This window comes from Halichoeres trimaculatus, unplaced genomic scaffold (assembly GCF_033239565.1).
Source record: "Halichoeres trimaculatus isolate MK-OKI-2021-1 unplaced genomic scaffold, fHalTri1.1 fHalTri1_scaffold_15, whole genome shotgun sequence".
Taxonomy (NCBI): Eukaryota; Metazoa; Chordata; class Actinopteri; order Labriformes; family Labridae; genus Halichoeres; species Halichoeres trimaculatus.
In genome coordinates this window covers 12,615,175-12,641,737 of record NW_027437193.1, presented here as the reverse complement: position 1 = coordinate 12,641,737, position 26,563 = coordinate 12,615,175, and the positions used below count along the sequence as shown (strand labels likewise).

The 26,563-nt window shown below is 41.0% G+C and overlaps 2 protein-coding genes across 7 annotated transcripts in view; one reads left to right on the top strand and one right to left on the bottom strand.

The window, feature by feature from the left end:
- Nucleotides 1-1,575: 1,575 nt before the first annotated feature.
- On the bottom strand, nucleotides 1,576-12,172 carry abhd3 (abhydrolase domain containing 3, phospholipase). The gene is made up of 9 exons (XM_074687766.1): nucleotides 11,905-12,172; nucleotides 10,792-10,955; nucleotides 8,819-9,001; nucleotides 6,497-6,542; nucleotides 4,090-4,202; nucleotides 3,559-3,732; nucleotides 3,202-3,250; nucleotides 2,945-3,110; nucleotides 1,576-2,829 (listed from the first exon to the last, which is right to left on the bottom strand). Exons 1-9 carry the CDS (start codon nucleotides 12,064-12,066, stop codon nucleotides 2,645-2,647), a joined length of 1,242 nt encoding a protein of 413 aa, XP_074543867.1. The 5' UTR covers nucleotides 12,067-12,172; the 3' UTR covers nucleotides 1,576-2,644.
- Nucleotides 12,173-13,739: 1,567 nt separating this feature from the next.
- The window catches only part of mib1 (MIB E3 ubiquitin protein ligase 1), a 52,835-nt gene continuing 40,011 nt past the window's right edge, over nucleotides 13,740-26,563 (top strand). For 5 of the 6 annotated variants that reach the window (XM_074688384.1, XM_074688383.1, XM_074688385.1 and 2 more), the window contains exons 1-10: nucleotides 13,740-14,632; nucleotides 15,391-15,562; nucleotides 18,509-18,638; nucleotides 21,704-21,808; nucleotides 22,847-22,913; nucleotides 23,226-23,430; nucleotides 23,786-23,969; nucleotides 25,121-25,265; nucleotides 25,390-25,523; nucleotides 26,394-26,501. In XM_074688384.1, coding sequence (XP_074544485.1) covers nucleotides 14,404-14,632; nucleotides 15,391-15,562; nucleotides 18,509-18,638; nucleotides 21,704-21,808; nucleotides 22,847-22,913; nucleotides 23,226-23,430; nucleotides 23,786-23,969; nucleotides 25,121-25,265; nucleotides 25,390-25,523; nucleotides 26,394-26,501 — 1,479 coding nt within the window. In that variant the 5' untranslated portion in view covers nucleotides 13,740-14,403. The remainder of the gene's footprint in view (nucleotides 14,633-15,390; nucleotides 15,563-18,508; nucleotides 18,639-21,703; nucleotides 21,809-22,846; nucleotides 22,914-23,225; nucleotides 23,431-23,785; nucleotides 23,970-25,120; nucleotides 25,266-25,389; nucleotides 25,524-26,393; nucleotides 26,502-26,563) is intronic. The other variant, XM_074688386.1, reaches the window with a different exon arrangement.

Here is a 26,563-nt window from a genome sequence, read left to right as displayed (position 1 = left end):
TACACTGTCCGTTTCTATATGCATCACCTTCATCCACATCACCTTCATCCACGTCACGATATTTAACACCCTCAGATTCCCAAACACACAGAGAACCACTGACGTTTTCACAAATACCTCATGGAATTTACAGTACATACTGTTCTGTTCAGCCTTTGGGACATATCTTCATATAGCAAATGAAATGCAGTGCGTTGCCTTAAGGAATTAGAGGCATGATAGTTTCAACTAAAATAGTGCAATTTCACATTCCTTGTCATTAATAATTTTTTTTCTCCATATCATACATTTTTAGAACTATTTGGTGTGCGTAAAGGTAGAATGTGTAAAAGAAAAAGTGCATGCAAAGGGTTAAAGGAAGGAGTTATTTGGGAAATACACTCATTTGCTTTTTGGAGGGAAACTGAACCAGAAGATCAGAACCATGGTTTATCTGGTTATATGAAGCAGTCAATAAGCTAAAGTAATAATAGCATAAAGAACGAAAACAAGGGGAAACAGTAGCTGTTAGGGCTTGTTTTTAAGTTTTGAATCCTTCTTGCTTCAGTTTTCAGTTGCTGATTATTTGTGGATGTGTGTATATGTGTTTTGAGTGTCTTGCTTCTGTTTGTAGTGATTTTACCCCAGCATATCAAATCTACATTTTTTTCCTGGTCTTATTGTCTATGATCTTCCTACCTTGATCAGTTTCACTTTTGTTTGTTGTCACTTGTGTGTGATTCCCCTCCTGTGTATTAAGGGGGTGCCTTTGAAACATACTCTGCTAACACTGCACAATGATTCGGCCAAAAGTCTGACGTACATAAACAGGACCAAAACTACCGAGATGTCGTACTGACTGGGAAAATCGGCGAACCGGACTACCTCGCATTTCATCTTCCTTTTTTACTTGCGTGACAGGCACTCATTATTGCCATCTATTGTGTTGGATGTACCAGTGTACAACAATACAATGTTTATTGGTCAGTTACACTAACAGTTTAGCTATTTAAAAAATGTATGTATGTCCAACCATTAGTGATAAAAGAAAAAGACGAGGTGAAAAAAATGTAGGCCTCACTATTACAGGTGCCAACAGCAGTATTATCGCACTTGCTAAGGCCCATTTATCCTCCTTTGCGTAAGAAAATGGATTTGTCCTTTTTCAAACAATGTTACAGTTACTGCTCACATACTTCATACATCCTTTAAATTGTTGAAAAGGGGTTTTCCAGGAAGTTCCTTGGTCAGTGCAGTTAGTTAATTTGTCAATTTGTAGCAGTCGTGACTTCAGCTAACACTACAGCCCAATGGGCCACTCCATGACAGTACATTATGACTAATGGTCCTGTTTGTGTAATGACTGGATGTGCATATGGGCCTAGATCGTTAAAGAGGTGACACTGACCTCACAAGTAACTGTTCCAGATACAACACTTAGTGACTTTTCTCAGTGATTCTTCAGTTATTTTTTACTGCTATGTCAGTTTTTGTTTTAAACTTAACTGTCTTTTCCTCAGTGGATAATGCTTTATAGATCCTTCATGGCTTTTGAAGTTCTGCACCTTTTTCTGATATCTTAGTCTTTTTCAAGTCTGAATCTTACAGTTTTGTCCTTTTATACTTTCCAAATCTGAAAAATGCAACAAAAACAACCTACTTGCACTGAAAAGTGGAATTTTTGTTCATCTCTTTAAAAGAGCCAAGCTACTAGTTCCCCCTGCTTCCAATCATAATGCTAGGCTAGCCTATTTAACCCATTCCGGTGTCTGATTAAACCATTAAGCTGATAAAAAAGTGCTACTGATCTTCTTATATCCAACACTCAGCAATTAAATAAGTGCATTCCCCATAATATACCACTATAACATCAAGAAAATATTTTTAACTTAAATATTATCAGCCTTTGTATGAAAATACAAACTGAAGAGTGATCGACAAAACAAAAATACAGTGGACAGAAGGAAGTATGAGTAAATCAAGACAATCCCTGAGGGCTAAAAATCCTACTAAAATGAGCACTAAAAGATGCTTCATGGAGACAGATGATTGACTTTTCATGTACAGTACAGTCATGTGTTAACTTCAAATAATTGCACAAGATAAAAGCAGAACTCTTTTTTGCTAGCTAATGCGACTAACCAAGATGGGCACAGATTCAGCTTTTCAACATGAACAGCTTTGCTTGCGTTTTTTTTTTTTTTTTTTAAAGCATTCTATGGTTACATACAATGAGTTGTAAGCTGTCTGGAATAAATAAATGGATTCTGAATGCAGCACAAACGCTGCATTCATCAGAATGTGCCTTTCAAATAAGAAAGAATGTAGTTCTTGTTGGTTTTTTTTTGCTTGTGGCAGGAGGAGGAATGGGACGGAAGGATCAAGGCCAAAGTTAAAATAAAGTCAATTGAAGGAAGGAGGTACACAGAAAAGGACCAGGGAGAGGAGGAAGGCACAAATGATGGACTGAAGGAGATATGAGGGGAAATGATGAAAGAGGCGGAAAAAGGACAAAGGAAGGTAGAAAATGAAAACACTCTAAATGGAAGGAATTAAGTATGGAATGCGGCGATTATAGTAAGATGGATGGTGTAAATGGAAGAAAAGATCAAAAAAGGAAGGAAAGAAAGGAAGTAGGACTAGAGGAACACTTTGTTTAACTGTCTTAACAGGAGAGGTCCTGGAGTCGGCTGCCTTGTTCGATAACTGCTTTAGCAAACTGCTTGAAGACTCGGTCCATGTAGGTGCTCTGACGGGGCCACAGGCCCTCCAGGAAACCAATATGGCCGCCATGACAGGTAATGAGCAGGGCCAGGTTTGGATTCTGCTTTACTGTCTCTACGGGGATAGCTGCAAAGGAAACACAGCCTGCTTGATGTTTCGGTTTACCCGATATGTCCTACCAATTAAAATACTTTTTAAGAAACAGAGTTAAAAACTGTCTGCTTAAATTTGTTAGACTCACCGTGGGACGGAGAAAAGACATCATCAGCAGCATTCAGACACAGCATTGGCACCTGCACAGATTTCAGCCTGTGGACAGGACTGGCATCATGGTAGTAGTCATCATTGGTTGGATAGCCAAACATTATTGAGGTGAACCTCTCATCAAACTCTCGAATGGTCTTTGCCTGTAGGGTCACAGTACATTGATTGAATGTTGGCTACTTTGCTTAATTAGATTAGCATTTGTGGCTAAGGGTCACTGAAAATAATACTGACCTTCATGACATGATCGATGTCGTAACACTTTTCAAGCACTGGTCTGTGTCTGCGGGGGATTAGAAATGAAACCGTCAATGTTTCCTATTAGTTCAAATAGTTGTGTCTGATAAGGTCTGTCAATAGAGGCTGAAACAAATCAACTTTTCAAGTTTTGTGTTATATTAGCATGCTGCACAGTTAAGTCAAGCCCATTTTTACATACCCAGAGAAATGTGATCAGTGTGACTGCAAAACAATAAATCCTCTATCAACATGTGAAAGATAAATGTCTAAAAACCAAGCTCCCAATCGACTAGCTTTTAGATCTAACAGTGAATCAGCGCCTGTGTTAATCCCACTCTGACCCCAGCTGACCTGTGCACAGAGGCCTGTAGGCAGCTTGTGAGGTAGGAGTTGAAAAGGAAGCGATCCAGAGGTTTTTCCAGTGAAGCAGTGCACTCGAACACATCCCAGCCTGCTGAGAAGACCACCACCCCTTTCAGACAGGTTTCCCGGCCCTTGCGCCCTAAGTAGTTGGCGAGCATCATCCTGGATTCAGAGAGAGGGCGAGAGGGCGAGAGGAAGGGACAGATGGGTAAAAACAGGGATTGGGACATGTTCCATTCCTGGCCAATCCTTCACTTCACAGGATTAGTGCAGTGCAGAAATAAGCACCTTCTCTGGTGAACCACTGAACACTGATATTTTAGGGCATATATCACAATTTATATTCTACAACTGCTAAAACTCAAAAAAAAAATCTAAATACTTATTTAGTCACTACCCAGTCACCCACGAATGTTTAAAGATGTCTTGTAGAGCTGTGGGTCATGCTTTAAGAATTGTTCGAAATTTATTCTCCAGTATGGAAATATCCTATCAGCTGGAAATTAGTGGCTTCATTACCCTCCCATTGATACTCCAGCAGCCATGATGGGAGCAGCTTCATAATTCTTCTGGATGTGCCCAATGACAGTCTCCAGATCCTCTGTGTTGGCTGCGCAGTAGGTCCTTGGGGTCTGGATGGGACGGGAAAACAAAACAGTCACCAATTATGAGATTTCAACAAAACAGAGTAAATCCTTTTTGTTTTAAATCACAACTTAATTCTGTTTAGTAAAACAAACTAAACTCCTTCTAGCCTCTTCACTGATCGTTTTTCTTGGTTTTTGTTGACAGGTTTGAACCGTTTAGAGGTAGTTTCTGCAGGTTTTTCCCCAAAAAATAAAACAAAAAGCTTTAACAGTGCTCAAATGCACTTCAGGGCCTCTATGCATGTGTGTCAGTGCCTGTGTCTGACTCGAACCCTCTCCTCTGCCTGTATGTTGATGTTTTGGTTGTATCAGGACATTTCTGGGCGGAGAGTAAGCGTGGTTACATCAGCCAATCACTGTGCGCCCAGTGCGCAAGATTTGCGTGGTGATGCTAATAGTAAGTGGAAGAAGCGATCCGAGCGGCTACAATAGTGAACGTAGTATGGAGCAAGACAAACACGACTGAAGTGAAACGAAACGCCAAACAAAAAAAGTTTTTTACAAAACAAGGGTGAAGCTTGGCTTGACTTTCACTCCCTTTCGGGAATTTGGAGAACAGAACGGAACAAAGAGTGACACAAATTGGCTTTCTACTGAGCAGAGATGTGTCAAATAATCCAGTGATTAGCTTATGCTAACATGCCAAATCAAGTGCATGGCTCTAGAGTCTCTCCAATGTAGAAACACGATGCTAAAGGTGGTTGCTGGGCTAGTGAATGTATTCACGTAGTCACAGGCTGTGGGTGTGCGCTGTTGCTGGCACTGATCCAAGAAGAAGGAGCCCAGTTTGAATTTGTGTTGACTGACAAGTAACCCCACCCTTAAAGGCAAAACATTGTAAGATCACCATCATGGGGGCTCTTTTTGTTAGCCTTGAAAAATACTGTGTTATGGTGGATCATCTGGGTATTTTCTAATAACCAGATTTTGTCTTAACAGTTAATAAGGTGGAGCAGGTTCCTGAACATTAGCAAGCAAAGCAACATAAACTCAGTGCAGCCTGTTTAACAAGTCTGGTTTTCAGGATGCTGTTGACTCTGCAGCTCTAAAAGGCCCTTGATTAAGATTCAAGCAGACACTCGGGCACAATATACTCCTCTTTTTCTACTCCCTACCCAGACCTTTAGTGAAATAGTAGAACTTATAAATCATGAAATGTAAAGATGTTGGAAAAGAAAATGGACCTCTAAGAATTCTGCAGACTTGAATGTTGGCATGACCAAGCATCTCCACAGCAAAGTGTGAAATAGCAGGATGTTAATGAGGTCTAGAAATGGGGCACTGGCACTCGGAACGTTCTTTGAGGCAGGGGGCGTCTTTCACACAGTGGGTCATTCGAAGGAGCTGAACAATGCAAGATATTCACACTAAGTGGGCACAGAGAAAACACTCACAGGAGCGAACAAATGCTGAATCATTTGCATCAAATATAGAACATTTCCCTCCTTTCACCAACACTTGATACAGTGCCAAGGTTATAGAGTTTAAACTTTCTTTTCATCTGAGGACAGCTGAGCCAACTTAATAGTCTATTTGACCTAGAATACTGTTCAAATCAAACTGAGCGACTCTTTGAATTAGTGTCACTTTTATGATTCTTTTTACACAAACTAAAACTGCAGCTGATACAGACTGCAACAACAGAGGGACACAGATTTGGATTTATATCCACATAATGGAACATTAGATTTGATTGTCTGTAATAAAACTCCACTTGTGCTTAGGATGAGATCTCTGTATGGGAGTGATGATGTGATTAGGTCTGGTTGATCCAGTTGCCATAAAGAATGAGCCTCTGTTATAGAATGGAGATATACATACAGAGAGGGAGGGACATAAACACAGCAGGCCTGCTAGGCACTATCAGAGCTCAGGTCCATTCTGTTGGCTAAATACGCCCGGGTATGTAAGAGGACAGATTAGGCCAGGTGTCAGAACAGCACGTGCTCAGCGAGGTCATATTTCTGTGGATCGGAATTAAAATACAGTATCTGCCTGCAACTTAATCCCCGCTGTGCAACAACACTGTGTGTGCAGTGTCTGCTCAGGCTCCCTGCAGGCTCTGTGACACGTGTGGGGCTGACATGCTCTGCGCTGGTCAAAGCAGTGAAAAGGACAACTCAGCCGGGAAGCTGTCACACTGACTAATGGGAAAACTGACTGTTCTTAACAGTCCTTTGAATCTGGTGCACACGTCTGCCTTTGTAAACGTGTAGAAGACAAATGGAGAAATTAAATATCAAAGTGTGAGAGGTTGGAATGACACAGTCGGGTCTTACCAGCAGTGTTTCACCAGAAACCCCTCTGTTGTTGAATACCACACACCTGAAATTGCAAAAACATACTCGTTTAGTTGTTTTAGCTTATAACTTGCATGTTACATGAATTGGTTTTGCAAAAAAATGAGCAAAAAGTATAAATAAATAACTTTAGTTCCAAACCAACAGAAAAAAAATATGTAGTAAAATGTTTTGTAAATCATAAAAAAACACAGTTTCCAGCCTCTATGATGTAAATACCAAGCTTTAACTGATCTATTCGACTTTTTTTAAAAGCTAGTATTCAACCTCAATCAGCATTTATTGTAGATCAAAACTTATTTGTTATAGTGTAACTGGACAGAATTCAAGTACAGCTGTAAAGAAAAACTTCTGCTTTGTGTTGATTTAGGCACCCCCTGTGGTCAAAGCAGTGCCAGTTTTTTTTTCTTAGTTAAAATGTATTTAATTTATATGTGTACACGTAGACATTTTTTATCCCCTACAAAAAATAACATCCTTATTGATTTTAACCCTCAAAAGTCTCATACAGCCAAATTTGAGAAAGGACATCTGTATGGAAGGTTATCATTAAGTCACATTTATATGCATTCAAGTGTCGTCTTGATCAGCAACAGTTGTTGCCAGGATTAAAAGTCGCTAGAGTATTAAAAGTTGCTTTCAAATATTTTACAGTAGTTATTTAGCTGAGCAACATATTAGATTTGTAAAAGAACCATTGAGTAAAAAAAAGATGGTGACAAACTGAAGCTTTCACATCCACCAGAATGAACTCAGAAAAGTAAGCGGCATGCTACAGTTACTTTGGATTTTCAATTTGTTAGTGTTAGCAAGCTAGTGATAATGTTAGCAACTGAAGAGACTCAACCTCAACCTGGTGTTTTAGATAACTGGTTAGTTGAATTTTGACTACTAGTGAAGCCGATGTAAATAAAACTAATTTGTTTTCAAAATATCCAAAATGTCAGTGATGTTAATAATGGAGATTCAACTTGGTTTTGTTTCTCTTTCCTTGGACTCAGGTTCTGCCGACTCGACTTCAACATTTCAGTCTTTTTTTGGCAGATTTTGTTTCATTTCCCTCAAAGGAAAAAAAAATTCCAACAGAATTTTTAGATAGAGGAACAACTCACCAGTTTATTAATATTTTGCTTGAGCTTGTTTGATATAATTTTGTGCTGAATAGGTTTTTGTTTTTCATTTACACCTTAGGCAATTTGAAAAAAGCAGAGGCTTTCTGAATATGTCACCTTGAGGCTCTGAATATTTATTATGCTTTCAAAAATCAAGTAGATTACTTGCTTGATGAAGAAGATTACCTGCAATCCATTGTTTTTTTGTGTAACAAAGTAATATAGCTACACAAACATCCAATGCCCTTTTAAATTCTCTTCATCTCATGTGTTTTTTTTTTTGTTATTGCCATTATAAGTTACAAACTGTGCATGTTCGATGGAACACAGTGGCCTGAATGCTTTTTAAACAAATGTTCTTAGCTTTTAAAAAAAACTGAAGTGGGAATATGATGAGGTGTGCAGAAAGGAGCCAGCTGTGTGAAGAGCATTGTGTTTGTACCATAGAGCAAAGGCATCTCCTCGCCCCTCATCACTCGCCAGTCATCTATTATCTCTTGGAGTCAGACTTGCAGTTTTTATTGGTGTAACTCAGCAGCAAGGTGGGGCTGTCCGGGGGTGTTGGACTAAAAGGACTCGGGAGGTGGTGGTAGCGTGTGGGGGGGACTGCTTTAACACACACTGCAGCATAGACTCGGAAGCTGGTCTGAGGCTAAGCTGCAAAGCTTGTACTGGGATAAGCTGTAATTCATTAAGCTACACAGACAGGGGTGAGGGGTGGAAGATGCTGAGTTTGCCGGCTCTCTTCCCATGCTTTCCTGAATCTGGGTGAAAGAATGAGTGCAGAGAACACAGAGAAGGGGTCTGTTGGAGAGGAAGAATGGGGGGAGAAAAGTGCCTCGCTCTGCAGCTCTTCAAGCTTGTGCTACGTTTGGCTATTTACTAAAGCAGCTCTTGACAGAGAGCTTGGCTGCACACTTTATTTGTGCACATCACCTGAACTAACCCCAACCCTAATGCACTCATTATGTAAAAGTTACAGAATCTGGGAAAAAGTGTGTATCAGGTTTCGCCGTTTGATCAATATCTGTGCAACTGCTGAGATTTTCCAACTGCAACTAGACAAATTATCTGCATGTTTGAAAATTAGAGCACTGGCTCAAAAGAGTGTCATTTGTGTGATTTAGTGCCCTGAGTTTGTCCCTCAGCTCTGGAATCTCATCCAAAGTGTCCTGCCAAGACCACCCACCTATAACCCAGATCCCGGCTCTGCTGGACCATGTGCAGGATGTAGGACTCTCGGCTGGTGCCGGTCAGACCGGGGAGGAGGAGGACAGTGGGCCTGGTGGCGGGGTCGGGATGAGCGAAGCTTTCGTCGTTGTCAAACCAATCCAAAGAGATCTGTCCTCCATCTGCTGCCTTAATGAGCTCACTGCAGAGACAAGCCAGACACGCAACTCAGCAACAAGGATCTGTATCTTTATTTATCTGTTTATTTGCAACATCTAAACACATGCAGATACTTGAGCACACTAACAGGACAATGCTGATGTCTGAATCATTCTTAAATTCTATCTTAAATTCACGTTTTCTCACTGAGTGGTCATTAAACACAGTCTGGTTCAGGTCCCTGCCCAATTAATAACCTCCGTTCAGTTACAGGTAAGGCGATTACTTCATTGGATCCACCACAAGCACTGCCAAAAGGGAATTGGATATACAAGTACAACGATCACTGTCTGCTGCCTCGTTCCCCCTGTGATCACCTTGTCAGTGTGCTTTGCATCACCACACAGGTTGAGATAAGAAAGAGGGCATTGCACCAGTGGGCTCTTATGATCAATCAATTCCCAGGCTCGACAACACTCACCCTGCAGATGAGGTCATTCAATGCCAGCACTATAGTGCATTTTAAAGCCTGCACTGCGCTCACACACATACAGACACACGTGGCCAGGGAACCAACTGGTCCAGTCCAGTGGCAACGACATCAGCATGAAATTACAGAACCCGCCATGAAATATGCACCTGAGGCCAGACTTTAAAGCCAGCGAGGGCCAATCCTGAATGACCAGCTCACAAAGTGGGAGGAGACCTGGAGCTAATCCTCAGCTCGGACAAGGAGATGAGTGGAATTTCACCCAGACAGCCAATGACAAATAAGTCATTTTATAACGCTTGTCCTTGGGTCAACCTTCGGTAACTTCATTAGGAGGAAGGGTCGTCCTGTTGTCCCCGGAGGAAATGTGATAGTAAAGCAAGGAATGTGACCATGATGATAGGCTTGATAACAGATGCCTGCGCTATAGGGTGTATCAGCTCTTTCTGCATTATGAGATTAAGTCTATTTGTCTCCTTGGCAAAAACAAGGCAATTTACTTTCCACTTTTATCCAGTGCAGAAAAAAAAATCTAAAATCTGCATTTATTACCATGACTGATGATCTGATTTTTAGAATGAATTTTCTGAATTAAAAATCGAAATATTCAGAAATAATACATTTTTTTAATCAACCTGTTTCAAGTTTTCATGTTAGGATTTGTGCTTAACCTCACATTCTATGTAAAGAATGAACAAAGCAAAAGAGCTTATTATAAGTTATAGGCAACCAAATGACACACAGCACTTAACATCAAAAGCACTCAACAACATTACACTACCAACAACAAGGATTTCAAGTTTGGCAAAGTCAGAACAGATGTAATATGTTTAAATGGCTAATAATGAAAAATAAGTCTCTCTTAATTAAGTAATTGTAATCTGCTTTGTGTACACAGGGGGCAAGGAATGCAGTGCCAATTAATCTTTGACAGAATGTACATTATCAGGGTGCAGGCAGGGCAGCCCGAGCCAGCAACGGCCCACAAAAGATCCCTTTCTCCTTTGAGCTTTTGAATCCCAGCTAAGAACAGGACTGGGATTTGTCTCCAGTTGTGAAACTGGTAAGAAAGAAATGAAGAAATAGGCAATGGAAGTTTTCCTTCTGACTAAGCATGTTTTAGAAATTTCTCACCAAAGCATTTCACCGTTGGCACAGGGATTTTATTGCTCTCCTGAATAGGAAAGCTGCTATATTAAATGCATATTTGCTGTGGCTATGCCAGAGCCCAACTTCTTCTTCCTTGTATCAGATAAGAAATATTCTAAAAATGTTTTATATGTCAAATACGAATTTAGCAGATGCATTTGTTGCTGTGCCGTGTGTGGAAGTGAATGACTTACTTTCTGTAGATGACTCCAGGTTTGGCTGTTACAAAAGGTCTCAGCAGAGTCTGGATGCGGCTCTCCCAGCACCAAAAGGTGGGGTAGTAGGTTTCTGACACTACTGGACATTGCTCCCTTAGAAAGTGATAGAACTTCTTACCCCCTGAGATGAGCTGTGGCTTCTACAAAATACAAGAGAACAAAGTATGGTACAGGTGTTAATAAAAAAATAACCATCAGTGTAACATTAATAAATATGAAATATTACCTGTATTGGTGATACAACCTTTATATTTAAATCTAACTAATTTGATGCAGGTAGTACTTATATAATAAATGCAGTTATTATGAGTTTAACCCCTTAACATAATGTAATGAGGATATGTGAAGCACACATCTGTATGAACTTATATCACAAGTCATTTTTGCACTTTAAGAGTTAAATTCAGGAATGCAACAGCCTAGTATGATTAAAATTAAGCTATTGCACAGTTATTTTTGAAATTATCAAAGCATGCATTTGTTACATAATTTAGCTTCTTGCTAACTATGTTGGCCACAGATGGAGACACTGTTGTTCACAAAGGCGAAATTAAACCAGTAACTTAGGCTGTTACCTATTATACACGTGTAAAGGCTTTGTAATACAGGTAATATTTTTTTTTTGTTCATATTACACGTTTAGGTAAACAATGCTTAAGTCATTCATTTGCTGTAACACTGTATAAAAACACAGCACTGTAACTGTAGGTCTGACATGCACTACATAAAACCTGCCGGCGTTAGCTTAGCTTCCTCAATGCATCAAACTGTAACTCTTTTGTTGAAGGTTTAATGCAGTTACATAAGTGCTCCACGTGAATGTAATGCTGTGCATCAATTGTACATTTGTTGATTAGATGGTCTATCATAAGGCTGAAATTCACCCCACTGTAATATTCAAGTCCAGCAGTGGACAGATGCAGCCTCCATCAGTAAATATGCCGGTATATCGGTTATCATCACAGGCATGGCAGCGACGACGCGCCTCCATGAGGAAACCCGGTTTTCATTCAACAAGCCATAGTAATGCTACAAAATAGTTCCCGAGTGATCATCAGGAGTCATAATCGATACATGTGTCGTTCTTACCTTCGCTACTGAAATCAAATAGTAGCAGGTGTATGCCGCGCTAAAGCCCAGTACCAGAGACAGCCCTACTCCCGAACCGAACAACCCAACTTTCACTTGATTTTCCAAATAATGCGACAGATCTCTGGTCAAAATGTTGAAATTCAAATCCAGCGAGATCATTGCAAGGTCCCTGATGTCACCCAGACTGTGAGGACAGTGGCCAGCTCGGTTGAAAGTCAGCTGTGTCTGCCTGCAAGCCCACTGTGAAGGAGACAGTCAAGGGGACCTGATGTGGAGGGGAGATATATTTATATAAATATCAGCGAGCGGTGGCGCTCTTTGACCAGCTTTCAGTGGACGGTGCTCACAGACAGCCTGACGCCTCCTGTAGTCAGCACACGTGAAGTGCACGATAAAGAGCTGTACTAAACCAGGAGTCTTGAAGAGAGAGCTTTAAGAAAGAATGCAGAAAACAAGAACGTTTATGCATCAACATTCTTATTTTCCACAGCTTGGAAAATAATCATGAAAAAAGCGAAACGAAGTCCACATTTGAAGAAAATTAACAAACAGAGGCAAAGGTCTTCTCCACAGGAAGCCCACAGACAGAAGGTTCAGCACATGACTGAATAGTTATAATGTTATATTACATTAAAGTCAGCATTTTTCTCTTAAAATGTATACACCACTTTAGGTTGCTGTCAACCAAAATTATATGGATCCTTGAAAAAAATCATTTTATTTCACTTATCATCATTTCGTTGCTGCTTCAAAGGGGAGTGATCAGTTAGAAATTAAAGGCCTCGTGAGAATTTTATTTTATTTTATCATGACAGTGTCAGTTTCACTCCAAAATTAAAACTAGTCATGGGTTAAACATTTGACCAAAGTTTCTTGAGATTAATGTGATTTTGTTGTTTTTGTAATTCTGAAATTTACAAAGGTTTAGGAAAAAATATAAACATTTCTCCTATTATCCAATCTTTGCGCGTAGGCCTACATTTGTTGCTGTACTCTGATGATGTTGGACAAGTTTGGAAATGCCTGTGAAAGATATACAGATACGGCAGACATACAGATGAAGAAGTCTAAATTTACATTTAAGAAGTTGATAATGAGCTAACTTCAGTTTGACTCACACTTTATCTAGAAAAATACTATTTTACAAAAGCGGTGTCAGCTGCAATGATCTTGTAACTTTTCTGTTGTGGATAACTATATTTGTCTTACTGTTTAGATAACAATCTTGCCTGGAGGCCCCCCTCCATAAGTCTTTTCATTCTTAAGACATTCATTCATAAATAACGAACAGCATAATAAAACATTAGCTACCCTATATCTGTGGAAATTTTGAAAAATAATTTCTCTAAAGCAGCTTATGGTGTGACACAAATATTGATCGTGTGACTATGAAGGCCATAGCTTTAACTTCTTCTTTTTTTACCAGAGATGCAAAATTTTCCATTCACTAAAACTCTTCTTTATCAATAACACCTTTCAGCAAGCATTGAAAGATGCAACACAAATGTTTTTACAAAAGAAAAAATAGCTCACAGAAATATTTGAGAAGAGTCCTAAAAAATACTATCACTTCAATTCAAATCAATATCAAACTACATGAAATTAGGAAATAAAAGAAGACAATAAACGAGTAAAACTGAAATTAATAAAAATCATTCATTATAATTAAAACTTGTTAAATATAAAATGAAGGGAATTAAAGTGCTGACTGTGTTCACTACGAAAAATATTGTGGGTCGTTTTCTGGGTTTTTGATGCACGTCAGTGGACAGCACTCATGCACATGCGCAGCTCAATCTACGCTCGTGCTTGTTTTTCCAGCCTCGGGTCTTCGGGTTTTGTCGGTTATCTCCGGAGCTAGTTGTTGCTCGTCTGAGAGGTCTGAACGATGATTGACAATAATGGCGACGCGTTTAGTCTGAGTTGACTCCAGGGAACCATCTCTGGCTGACAAAGGGAACACCTTGGATTGATTTTCGTCAACACGGACATCTACCGCTCGGATAATCCACCACCAGAAGGACTACATTCACCCCAGCGATAAGGACTGCTGGTCGGGAGAGGTTTATCCAGCTAGCATTGCGATAGCTAGCAACTCGGCTCGTTAGCTTGCTAAGTTGAAGAGGTGGCATTCTTGTGTGTGGAGTGGAGGAGAGGGTCATCCAGCTTGCAGAGTGCTGAGATTTGGCAGAGCTGGCAATGTGGCCGCTCGTAATATCAGGACGTACTTAGTTTTTCTTTCAGGGGCAACGTTAAGGAGACACAGGCTTGCAGTCGACGTTAGCTTGTGCGAACAATTTTGAGGGTCCAGCAGCTTTCTTGAATAGCTAACTTAGCTAGCAGGTTAGCTTTAAGGATTGTTCGTTTCTCTCCTGTTAGGACTTGCTTGCACTTGTATTTGGAAACTGTTCCCCAGCGCCAACTGTAGCTGACTCACAACGACTGCTAGCCCACTGTTCATCAAGCATTTTGGAGTACTGTGAGACCGGTTTTTAAATGACCACCGGCAGGAATAACCGCGCGATGATGGAAGGAGTTGGGGCGAGAGTGGTACGCGGACCCGACTGGAAGTGGGGGAAGCAGGATGGTGGAGAGGGACATGTCGGCACCGTCAGGAGTTTCGAAAGTCCGGAGGAGGTGGTTGTTGTCTGGGATAATGGGACCGCTGCAAACTACCGTTGTTCAGGAGCATACGACGTCAGGATATTAGACAGCGCTCCAACAGGTAACTTTGCACGAGTTGGTTCTGTTTGCTAGAACATCCACATCAATTTAAGATTGTTACAGCTTCTTCTCTCTGACTAACAGCCCTTTTCTTGGCACTCACTCGTGGTCTTTGGTGGGTGCAGTGACTTTGTGTATCTGGAGACAGGACAATGTGGATTACTTGTTGCTGTGTTGTTGATACGCTAGCGTATGCATCGTATTTTTGACTATTAGTAAAGAAACAAATACTTATTTGATCACATGTCGTTTGAGCAGATGCATATCCCAGACAGCTTTGTGCAAAGTATGCAAAACAGCAGGGTGAGATCTGAAGGATATGCTCACACAAAGTTAAGATTTTATCTACAAACGATGTGACTTCATGTTGCAACTTAAAAGAAACACGAGTATCTCACTAGGGTGTAATAGCACTGATTTTACAGAGTCATTAATGTGCTGTAACCAATTAAACATAATTTATTGTCATTTCACTTTACTTGTCAAGGCATTTTAAAATAATGTACTTACTTACATTTGCTACGAGCATGACTAAACTTTGCTACAGGGTATGATGAGTATCAACAAGTAACCAAGCATTCACTAAAACGTTAGTCATTCATATACAAAGTTAAGGTTGCATATTGACTTGACATATTGTCTCAGAAGCATGTGTTAAGTCAAAGACTACAAAGCAATTTGTGTGATGAATGTGTAATATTCTCAAACAACATCTGAAAGAACTGCAGTTAACTAACACTGAGAAAACTGCCCCCCTAGGCATCAAGCATGATGGAACCATGTGTGACACTTGCCGTCAACAGCCTATCATTGGCATCCGCTGGAAGTGTGCCGAGTGCACCAATTATGACCTCTGCACCACCTGTTACCATGGCGACAAGCATCACCTGAGACACAGGTTCTACAGGATCACAACCCCGGGAAGCGAGAGGTCAGTTAACCCAGCAGCATTTACCATCATGACCCCTCAACTTGTGGCTAGACACAGAGTATCCAATCAACCCCTGCACTTCATTGTGACCAGCAGGTTTACCCTTTCACTCCCTTAGTTTGGCTTAAAGTGATACACCGGAATGGAACAAGTTGGGTCCTATCACAAGGTTTAGGGCAGAAATTACCCCTACAGCAGTGTTTTTTTGTAGCAGAAGCCCAGGGCGCACGCACCAAACACCCCCTCCCTGCTTGTCTGCCAGTTTCCTCTGCACTCAGACGGGGCCAATTTTTACTTGACCAAAAACACAAATAAATGGACTCCCACCAAAAAGTCTGATATCGGTCTGCATTCACGCTTTATTTAGAGAATTTTCAGAGTGTTACTTTCACACTACAACACCGCTAAATAAGGCTCTAGTTCTCATCGTGTCTCTTCATCCTGGCAGACTACCTGCGGTTGTTTATATCTGGCACGCCGCGTGGACTGATACACTAAGAGGCGAGAGCCTCGTAGCCAGCTGTGGCTCTGCAGCGGAGGTAGCGCCGTTTTACGACACGAAATTCTCTAAATAAAGCGTGAATGCAGACCGATATCAGATTTTTTCGGTGGGAGTCCGTTTATTTGTGTTTTTGGTCAAGTAAAACTTGGCCCCGTCTGAGTGCATAGGAAACCGGCAGACGAGCTGGGAGGGGGGGGTAATTTCTGCCCTAAACCTTGTGCTAGGACCCAACTTGTTCCATCCCAGAGTATCACTTTAAGGTTGTTTTACGTGTGTGTGACATTTGAGAAGTCTTTAGTGCACTTGCTTACAGGCAGACAAAATCTGTCTCCATGCACCCAGCCCTCGGTTGCCAGGCAACAAGTCAGCCTCATTTTAAGATCCAGACAGACGTTTTTCAAAATATTAATGCAGTGCATCCTGTTTATGACATTTTTAGAGCACATAAACTACTTTAAACTAGATACTAACTAAACAGAAAGGATAAAAGTGGATTAACTGTTACGCAACTTATCTATAACTATAATCAACTACCACTGCAGCTAACAGTACTGCTTATAATAATAACTATGATAAAAATCACACCTACAGGCTTAATGTTTCAGTCATCTGCATCAGAGTGCTTCAGAAGTCCATTGTTCATATTGCTTTATTTGTCACATTCGCCAGCTCAAATCCTTTTCACATTAGGTACCCTACTGTGTGCTTGTTTGCTCTGCTGGAAGATGAAGTTGACATGTAAAACTGTTATTAATACTAATCAGCTATTCTTCACAGTGTCATGTAAGCAGTATCCACAGTTATACAGATATGTTTTACTTTGAGGACAGTGGTAGGTTTGTTTTGCAGCATTTCTGGGTAGTGCTGACATCTGTACTTGAACTAGCATTAGTGTGAGTTAAGTTTCTAAAGTTGGAATTGTTTTTTTGTCCAGTCAGAATAGCTGAAATTGATGCAGAAGCTTTTTCAATTTTGTGCCAACTTCTCAAAAGCATTAGAGTCAGTGGTGATTCCCAGTGCCATTCAGTTTCCATGGACTGGAACTGTTTGGGTGTGTGTTTTTATCTGGAAGTAGGCGTAATTGATGTGTGTCTACCCTTAGGTCAGTCAAATATACCATGCGTTTCTAGGGGAAACAATGTTTAAGGAGTGGTGTGTTGAGGGGAGAAACATTGGTACCAGTTTAATCATGTACAGACAAGACCAAATGTGAAAGAGGATTTACTCTGTGTATTTAGAGATGTGTAACATAGAGGTATAATGGAGCTCATTTATTGTAGGAAATTCCTGCAAATAACTTAACACTGATTTAATTTGAGCATAATAAATGGACTATTTGGATCATTTAATAAGTGTGCACACTCGCTACATTCCACAACTCACATTTGAACCGGATGTTGCAAACACTGTCAGCACTGTGCTGATGTTCCATCCATTTCAGGCCTATTGCAGCCAAACACAATAGTTTTGTAAATGAACACATGGCCCAACAGCTGGCAGCCTTTTCAACAGAGTACGACTTCATTTCCCCTGAGACAGTCATTGCATAATGAACAATAGGTGCTGGAGGTCTCCCCAATTCACACTGCTCCGACAGCGAGGTGGAGTGTTTTGTTACACCGCATTAGATTCTGTCACTAACTGCTGAAGAGGGAGTGGTTAGAGGCCCCGAGCTGTTTGTATTGGTTAGACCTTCACTGTCCAGCTGCTGTGTCTACCACCAGAGCTCACGCTGTTGTTAGAGGGTGAGAGCTCTGCTGGGTGTTTTATTACTCATTAAACTTTCATTTATCAAGCTAGTAGCTAACATATCCCTGTGTTACACTGATATCAAAGTTTTAGAGGTATGTGTTCAAATACTTTAGAACTGGTTGATGGTTTGCGTTGCCATGACTGAGGGATGTGGATGAAAAAGGGTGAGGTGTGACTGTTGGCTTATCACTAAAAAAACCCTTGTTATTCATGCTGTTACAACATGACACCCACGATCCCATAACAAGGGCTTCTTCGGATGTAACTGAATAAAATGACATTTGAAAGTGTAACCTGTTGCTCACTGCTCTGGGAAATGTTTCAGGGTTGATTTGATTTGCTCTCCTCAAACATCACTTTCACAAAGCAAAGACGTGTAAGAATGTCAGGGTGTGAGGTCGTGGTAGATTAGATGCTGTTCAGGCCCAATGCTCACAGAAACATTTTTCAACTGTAGCTCAGTCTGATTTGCAGAAAGTAAAATACCACATGACACAGGACAGTTAGAGACACAAGTAAGCTACAGGTAGACACAGGCTTCCCCCCTAGATATACATTTTGTAGAAAAAAAATAAAACTGAAAAAAAGTGAATCGGCTCACATTATCAGAGACCATGTTAAAACATTCTGTTGGATACTTTGACAGTGATTCAGGTTCAGCACAAGTGAAAATACATGTCTTTTCTGTGCAGAGTGCTTTTGGAGTCGCGTCGCAAGTCAAAGAAAATCACAGCCAGAGGGATCTTCACTGGTGGCCGGGTGGTGAGAGGAGTGGACTGGCAGTGGGAAGACCAAGATGGGGGCAATGGAAGGAGAGGGAAGGTACAGTCAAAATCTGCTGATTTTTAATCCTTGAAGGGTACAGTTTTGTGTTTAAAGCAGGAATGGGTTACGCCAGATACGACTGCCAGCTGATTCATCAACAGCAAATTTGTGTATTCCCTTAACCTCGAAATGCCAAAAACGCCTCTTAAAGGCATACCCAAATTAAATTAGATGCTGTTCTTGAACTCACTGGTTCAAATACAAAAGCTTGGTGTTTTCCATATTCAATCTTTCCTCTTTGAGTTAAGCTGTTATTTGATTAAGTTCCAAAAATGGAATCATGCCTCTTTATTTTATTGCAAAGCTGCTAAATTGAGTGGGTAATAAACCCCTGGAGGTTAGACAGACTTTACGAGCCTGCAAGAGGCTATCACAACAGAATGTAAGCTACTGAAATGTAAGACTTGCATTAGGGGAAGAATCTGAGATCCCTTGCTCTGAATACACTTTTGGGAGGAAAAAACAAAGTTGTATCCTAGGATATGAGTCGATTCAAAATGTGTAGGAGCCCCAATCAAAACAGGAAAGGCTCCTCCTGAACAACATGTTACCAACATGAACATGCTGTACTATAACAAGTGAGAACACAAGCTGTCCAGTTAGATTAAGTTAGAATAAGTGCTCTCTTAAAATGATGGTTGTGCATCCTTTAATGTCACAATACAATGCTTGTGTCATCAGAATCGCATTTATTGCCAAGTAGTTTTTACGTTTCAAGGAATTTTTATTGGTCAAAATAAAATATATACAAATATATACACAAGGAGAAGATGAGATGTACATATGTACAGATAACTGTTAAAGTGGGAGTTGTGCATGACAATGCTGCAGACAACGATGAGAAAAATCAATAAGTGTCTCATTTGACTGGGTTAGTAATCGGCTGAAATCAGACACTGAAGTGAAGAGATACAAAACAAGGATCATGATTTGTACTTGTGTTCCACCACTTACTAAACAAAAGTATTAAAAGAAGTACATTTGGGGGATTTAGCATAAGTATTTGGCCTGAGCTGCTGTATCCAGACATAATCAGCCAAATGTGATCTGTTATTTGGGTATTAGAGCAGGAGTTCTGAGGGAAACCTTTATCCCTTGGTTTCATTGTGCTGACTCCTATATATCTTCACAGAGGCTATAAACGTCCTTCCTTGCTGCAGGTTGTTCCAGGCATAAATACATCATTAGAAAGTAATACAATGTCTGATGAGGTTGCATTTGTTTAGCACAGTCTATTTAGATTTATGCTGTAAATGTGCTGTAAAGTGCTTGTATTTTGACTCTGGTCCAGACCCCTGAGTATTCAATTTAAGAGCCCCTTGCGGCAATTTAAGACTTCATTTTGCTGTGTTATTTAATGGCATATCTCATTACTGTTTTATGATGCTGTAAGCAATATGCTTTCCAGAAAACTGCGATTGCATGTCCTGCAGCTTAGATGTTCCATTAGTTTAGCATGAATATTACCTCCTAAGGCCCATTTATCAATTACCTCTGTAAGGGGCCTGGAAATAATTTAACGATCTGATTTCTGTATTTACTTAAGGCACAGCGTTTAATTAAAGAATTCATTTACTCCAATGCTGCTCTTCTCTTGACACCCTTCAATGTGATGGAAATGTGCTGCTAGTCTCGTGTGGAAACTCTCAACTTAACTTCCAAATTTGAATTGATTTCTCAGTCCCCCTGTCGTAACTCACTGCATATTTATGCATGTAGCAAATAAAACTCCTCAGCTTAGAGGCTTTTCAAACTTAATTAGCCTGAAGCTGTTGGCCGGTTCACACCACAAGGAATAGTGTTAGTCATAATGGGGTATGAAAACTATCTACAACAAGAAGACAAAAGGGTAGAAGGTTGTGATGTCTGTTTGTTTGCTCTCAAACTGGAAGTTGTGTCGCTTAAACTGATTTCTCAATGTTTAAGTGCAGACAGAGGTTTGAATCATAAGTTTATAGTTGCGTCAAGCTTAGTCTGGTCAGCTCAAACTCAGTGAAAAGACTGAACAGACATAGTTTTGAAACCTTCTGTTTGGGCTTTAGAACATTATCGTTCATTTGAATTTGCAGATTTTTGCTCAGGGGCACTCTTTAAGCGTCTTTGGGTGTTTAAAATAACAGGAAAGATTTAAAAGTGTCTCCATTTCCTTCAGTGATTCCCTGCTCTCTTCAAACAGTCACATCTTCAATCTGTTGTAACAGAAACATTGTGGACTCACTGCTTCCCCCTCAGTTTTTGATATGCTTTGAAGTGGCACAGTGATTAATGTTTTTATTGCTGGCTTAAGCATTGCATACAACCACAACCAGAGTTTGTTTACAGCTCTTGATGATGCTCCCCCAAAAGCTAATGAATAAAACATTCATGGATATTAATGTGCAGTTCCTTCCTGTGACAACAAATATAATGTAGCTGTTCTTCTTTGGACTCTGATTTTAAGTTATGTTATTAATAGTAAAGTATCTGTTCCATCTGCTTGCCAATAAAATAAGTTTAAATCTTGTTGTACTACTTTCAATATGTTATGTTTTTACTGAGTCTGTCTCTATTTAAAAGTTTAATTAAAAGATTCCTTGAGATTACACAACTATCCCCAGCTGGTTATAAAAAGTAATACATTTAGGTTTTAACACTGGCTGAAAGATGCAGTACGGGGGGAAATTAACACTAAATTTAATTGTGATCTAGATGAAAACCCTCATCTTATTTGTTCTTGATGAGTCCTACTCTTCAGTTTTCTTAGATGTTAGGGGATTTGACTAACTTCTACATGAAAAATGCAGCTGTGCTGTTACATAGCTTCTTAGCTTCCTAAGCTTACCATCAACTTTTTACTGTCTTTGTCAAACACACAAACTCACACCTTGTAAAAAAAAAAAAAAGTAGCCCGTCATGTGGCGTAAACTCTTTTTATTTTTGGGTAAGCATGCAGTGCTGGAAAGCCAAAGTTTAACCCAGTTTAGCTTTAAGCTCTTTGTTTTTGAGAACTCACAAGACTCATCAAAATGTGCTCTTGGTATTTTTTCCGTCCACCTCATCTTCTCCCTCTTCTTCCTCCTCAGGTGACAGAGATCCAGGACTGGAGTGCAGCCAGCCCACACAGCGCTGCCTACGTCTTGTGGGATAATGGGGCCAAGAACCTGTACAGAGTTGGCTTTGAGGGGATGGTGAGCAAACTCCCAGCCTGACCGTCACACTTAGACCCTCACTCACACACATACACACAGAGTCTCACAAAAGATCAGCTGTCAGGTGGCTTTTGTGTTTGACCACGGGGCCGAGGCTCTTTCTTTAGCTGCCAGGCCTTTGTGAGAGCCACGCAGCCAGCATGAGTAAGGCACCATTGTAAAGGCAGCTGGAAGGGGAAGGTATCTGCATGATAAAGGCAAGCTGTTCTTTCTGCTTTTTAGGGGGAGAGAGTGAACATGAAGGTCAACTTTAGAGGAGGGGGACATTCTCTTGGGGTTGTCGCAGGGGCTTCTACACACGCGTCTCAAATGAAAAAGCATCCTCCCTATTGGTGGAGACTGCCCTTGCCTTTTTATGAAAGGACCAATCAGGTTTCTCGGTCTCCTAACAGATTTGTTCTTTGTTATTCTAAGAAGCTATTGGAAATGTAGAAGGCATCTGCCTCTGGATTAAATAAATGATGGTTCAGACCACCTATCTTGACAGTTTTATTTTGGCTTTGTCTTTTATTTAGACAGTGATCAAATCCTCTAAACAAACAAAAAGAGACTGCAGAGCAGTGATTCAAATGCACCATGCGAGGACAACACTGTTTCCTGTTTTGTAATGTCTGCTTTGTGCACAAAGAAAAACTAGATCAAAAGTTTTTTCTCCAGCTTGATACAGAGACACAGACCTGTGTTATTAATTTGTTGGGACTTGTTGTAGTTAGGACTTAAGTGCTCCATCAGTTCTCAGGAATGTTTGCTCTGCCTCACGATCATCGCTGCCCTCTAACTCTGCACAGTGGCTGCGCATCTGAGTCATCACAAATGATATGAAGCTCCCTCTCTGTAACAATGTAGTGTTTCTTTGTCCTGCCTTAGCCTCAGGGCGCAGATATCGAAGGAAACTACACTGACGCTACAGCTTAGAGTGTGTTCACTCTCACTTTCATTATTCATGATCATTGTTCTGTTCCACTAATGAAATTACCTTTGGTAATTATCTAACCACTTCCCTCTTGTCTCTCTTAGTCGGATCTGAAATGTGTCCAGGATGCCAAAGGAGGCTCTTTTTATAGAGACCACTGTCCTGTTTTAGGTAAGTAAGCGAGCGATCTGTGTCCACCGTCATTATTGCACCAATTCTTTCACCTATCGTTCTGGTGCAGTGAATTCAAGGGCATTAGGAGAGTTCTTCTTGCAGTTAGTTCAGTTTGGCCACTAGATGGCAGCACTACATAGTTACCTGGCTGCCCAACCGGGTGCAGACTCGGGTCATGCAGTTATAGTATTCCAACTCAAACCCTTATAATTTCTTTAAATTAAAGATCATTTAAAAAGTTCAATATCAGTTCATTTTTCTGCTTCTGGTTTTATGAATACACACAACTTAACCTCTTTTATTTCTCAGGTGAACAGAATGGAAATAGAAACCCTGGTGGTCTTCAGATTGGAGACCTGGTCAACATTGACTTAGACCTGGAAATCGTTCAGTCTCTACAACACGGTCACGGCGGGTGGACTGACGGCATGTTTGAGACGCTCACCACCACCGGCACAGTATGCGGCATAGATGAGGATCACGATATTGTCGTTCAGTACCCCAGCGGGAACAGGTGAGCTCAGAATGAATCAGCAAAGTTTCCCTTTACAGAGTCCTTTTATTAGTCCTTTCACCTCATTTTTACCCCAAAAATGATTTTACTTCATTACTTAAAAGAAAATTACCGTTTGTTAAACTTTTTTAAAACCTTAACAAAGAGAATCTTAATATTTTGTGGTGAATTTGAAATAAAGATGTTTCAAAACATTGGAGCCCCTAAAATATTAAACATATAGATTAATTCTTACAAGATAAGTTCTCAGTATTCTTAATATTCAAAAACTTAATCTCACATCATAAGTGAACTGTAACAATCTTTAATTTCCTCAAGTGAGTCAGTTTGAAAGCATTTGTACTCTTATCATCAGATGGACATTCAACCCAGCAGTGCTGACAAAGGCCAACGTGGTGCGCAGCGGTGAGGTAGCAGCCGGCGCAGAGGGAGGCAGTTCCCAGTTCCTGGTGGGAGACCTGGTCCAGATTTGTTACGACATCGACCGCATCAAGCTGCTACAGAGAGGCCACGGAGAGTGGGCTGAGGCCATGCTACCTGTAAGAGTCTAAAAGATGTCTTTATCTCTCAGATGAAGTGAATCTTTTTCACTATGGGATTGTATGCCAGCAGATACATATTTTGCAGCCATTTTTCCATGATGATTTTATGACTGGTTTTTCTAAATCAAGAATAATCTAAGGGGTCTTTGTATTTGTTTCTCATTAATCTTGGAAAGTTTCAAATAAAAGCAGCCTGAAGTATCGCAGCCATAAATGCACAAAATGTAAACATGAAGGAGAGGGATTTTATTTATAGTAGTTAAAAAATCTGAGACTGTGTGTAATATTTGCTCTCACCCTCACGTGCAGCAGTGCCTGTCCTTTATTGACTTTAAAGAGGCAGCAGTCGTCAGCACATGCAGAGACACAACCCCTCCCCTTTTACCAGACTATGACTCTGGTCTCGTCTGTCTCCTTTCTTACATTTTTTTTGCCCTGACACAATTTTATTCTTCCTTATTCCCTTATTACATAGTTTATTCATTGTTGCCCAGCACGCCTCAGGTTATGTAACGCCGGTCTACTCCAATATGCCACTTGTCCCTACCAAACTGCCCCCCCTCAGCAGCTAATGAGCCTTAAAACCCTGAGATGGGTTGCAGCTTTGATCACTAACCACGGCTGTTTGCCGCCCGCCACTGCAGTCCCCGTTATTGATGGCATCCTCCAGGACAGCCCCGGACCCCGCTCGACACACTCAAACTGCCTCTTTCTCATATAGCCAGAACCGAGATGATATGATTCAAAATGGGAGAGCATTTTGCTCTGTCCTCTCTGTATTGCCTTTTTAGATGAGTTATCGCTCAGCCAGAAGAGGGGTCTCTTTCTTTTATATCCATCTTCTTTTGTGTGCAAATAAATATGCTCTGAATAATGAGAACACAGCTTTTATCTGTAATATTTAGTTTTATATTGTCGTCAGTTTTTCATTTTTGCAACCAGCTTTGTTTCTGCTCAGTGTAGAACAATTGTTTTGTTGGGCTGGTATTGTTTCCACTTTATCGTTTCCTCCACCCTCTCATTTTTTTTTTTTTTGCTATTTCCAACAATCTCTCTCCATCTTCCCTCTGCCTCTCACAGACTCTGTTACACAGCCCCTAAAAATACTTTCCATACTCTAACGAATTTGTCCCAACATTTATCAACAGACCCTAGGCAAGGTGGGCCGCGTGCAGCAGATCTACTCTGACAGTGACCTGAAGGTCGAGGTTTGTGGAACCTCTTGGACGTACAATCCTGCTGCTGTCACAAAGATTGCCCCCTCTGGTTCTGCTGTCAGCAATGCTTCTGGAGGTGTGTATGAACACGCATCTCGACATCGAGAAAGTGTCTTCTTGGTTATTTGTCCTCACTGCTCCCTGCTCCCCCAACATGTACAGGCACTAACGTTTTGGTGTTGTGTATCTGATTTGTTCAGAGCGTCTGTCTCAGTTGCTGAAAAAACTATTCGAGACACAAGAATCTGGAGATATTAACGAGGAGCTGGTCAAAGCAGCAGCCAATGGAGACCTGGCTAAGGTGGAGGACATCCTTAAGAGACCTGATGTCGACGTAAGTGCTTTACAGTACTTTCCTATGATGTCAGCAGCTGCTGCATTTCTAGTTTGAAGAACACTGAGACATTTGCTATTGAATACAGTCAGAAGATGTGAATACACTGATAATTGGAGGTGGTACGGCCCTAAATGTGCTCTGCACTCAGTATATTGAAGAGGCTGAGAGTCTCCTAGGAAGGAGCTCTGAGATCCTCCCACTCCTGCACCTCTCTCAATCTGAAAAGCATTAAGGCCAGGCCCAGAGGAGACACCAGGGAGCATTGGTGTGCACTGCAGCACAGACCCGATTCACTCTTAGAATAGAGCTGAGATCTACAAACCCCATACGGCAGCACATTGTGTTCTGACACAGGCTAGAGGCCAGGGAAAACACCCGTTTGCCACAGGACAGAAGCCTGTGCTCTGCATAGGTTATGAGAACGGGCTATGTCAATTCTGCAATACTGTCGTCACTCAGAGAGCAAGGGAGAGTGAATGAGTGTGTGTGTGTGTGTGTGTGTTTGTGTGTGTGTGTCAGTGGTGAAGGCTGGCCAGATGCCCTACTGCCTTTCAGTGGAATTATTTGCTTAAAGCTGAGCACACCGAGCTTGGCCAAGTGATCCGCCAGCCAGGACAAGAGACGACTCGAGACTCCCAAAGGACTCCACATTAATATTCATGCTCTTAGTTTTTGCAGTGCCGCAGTTGGTGATGAAACATGCACACCCAGCCGTTCGTGCACATTCACACATGCAAACGCTTAAACACACCCTCACAAATCTCTCAGCCCCTCAGGTGGACAGCTAATTCATTTGAGGCATATCTAATCTTAAACATGACATGAATTGCATTCATATTCACACTTTGCCTCCTGATGTGTTTACAGGTGAACGGGCAGTGTGCCGGACACACTGCGATGCAGGCAGCCAGTCAGAATGGTCACGTGGACGTCCTCAAGCTGCTGCTTAAGCACAACGTGGACCTTGAAGCTGAGGTTTGTGTCATTACATAAATCCCTCTCTCTCATCCATTGTCTTACTTTTCACAAATGCACCC

Bases quoted from the DNA above. Each gene is read 5' to 3' on its own strand.
- abhd3 (XM_074687766.1), bottom strand. From the start codon at position 12,066: ATGATCTCGCTGGATTTGAATTTCAACATTTTGACCAGAGATCTGTCG. The intron at 10,956-11,904 runs GTAAGAACGACA...TGTATTTTGTAG, and splicing joins ATTTGATTTCAGTAGCGAAG to AAGCCACAGCTCATCTCAGG. The intron at 3,111-3,201 runs GTCAGTATTATT...GTGACCCTACAG, and splicing joins ACATCGATCATGTCATGAAG to GCAAAGACCATTCGAGAGTT.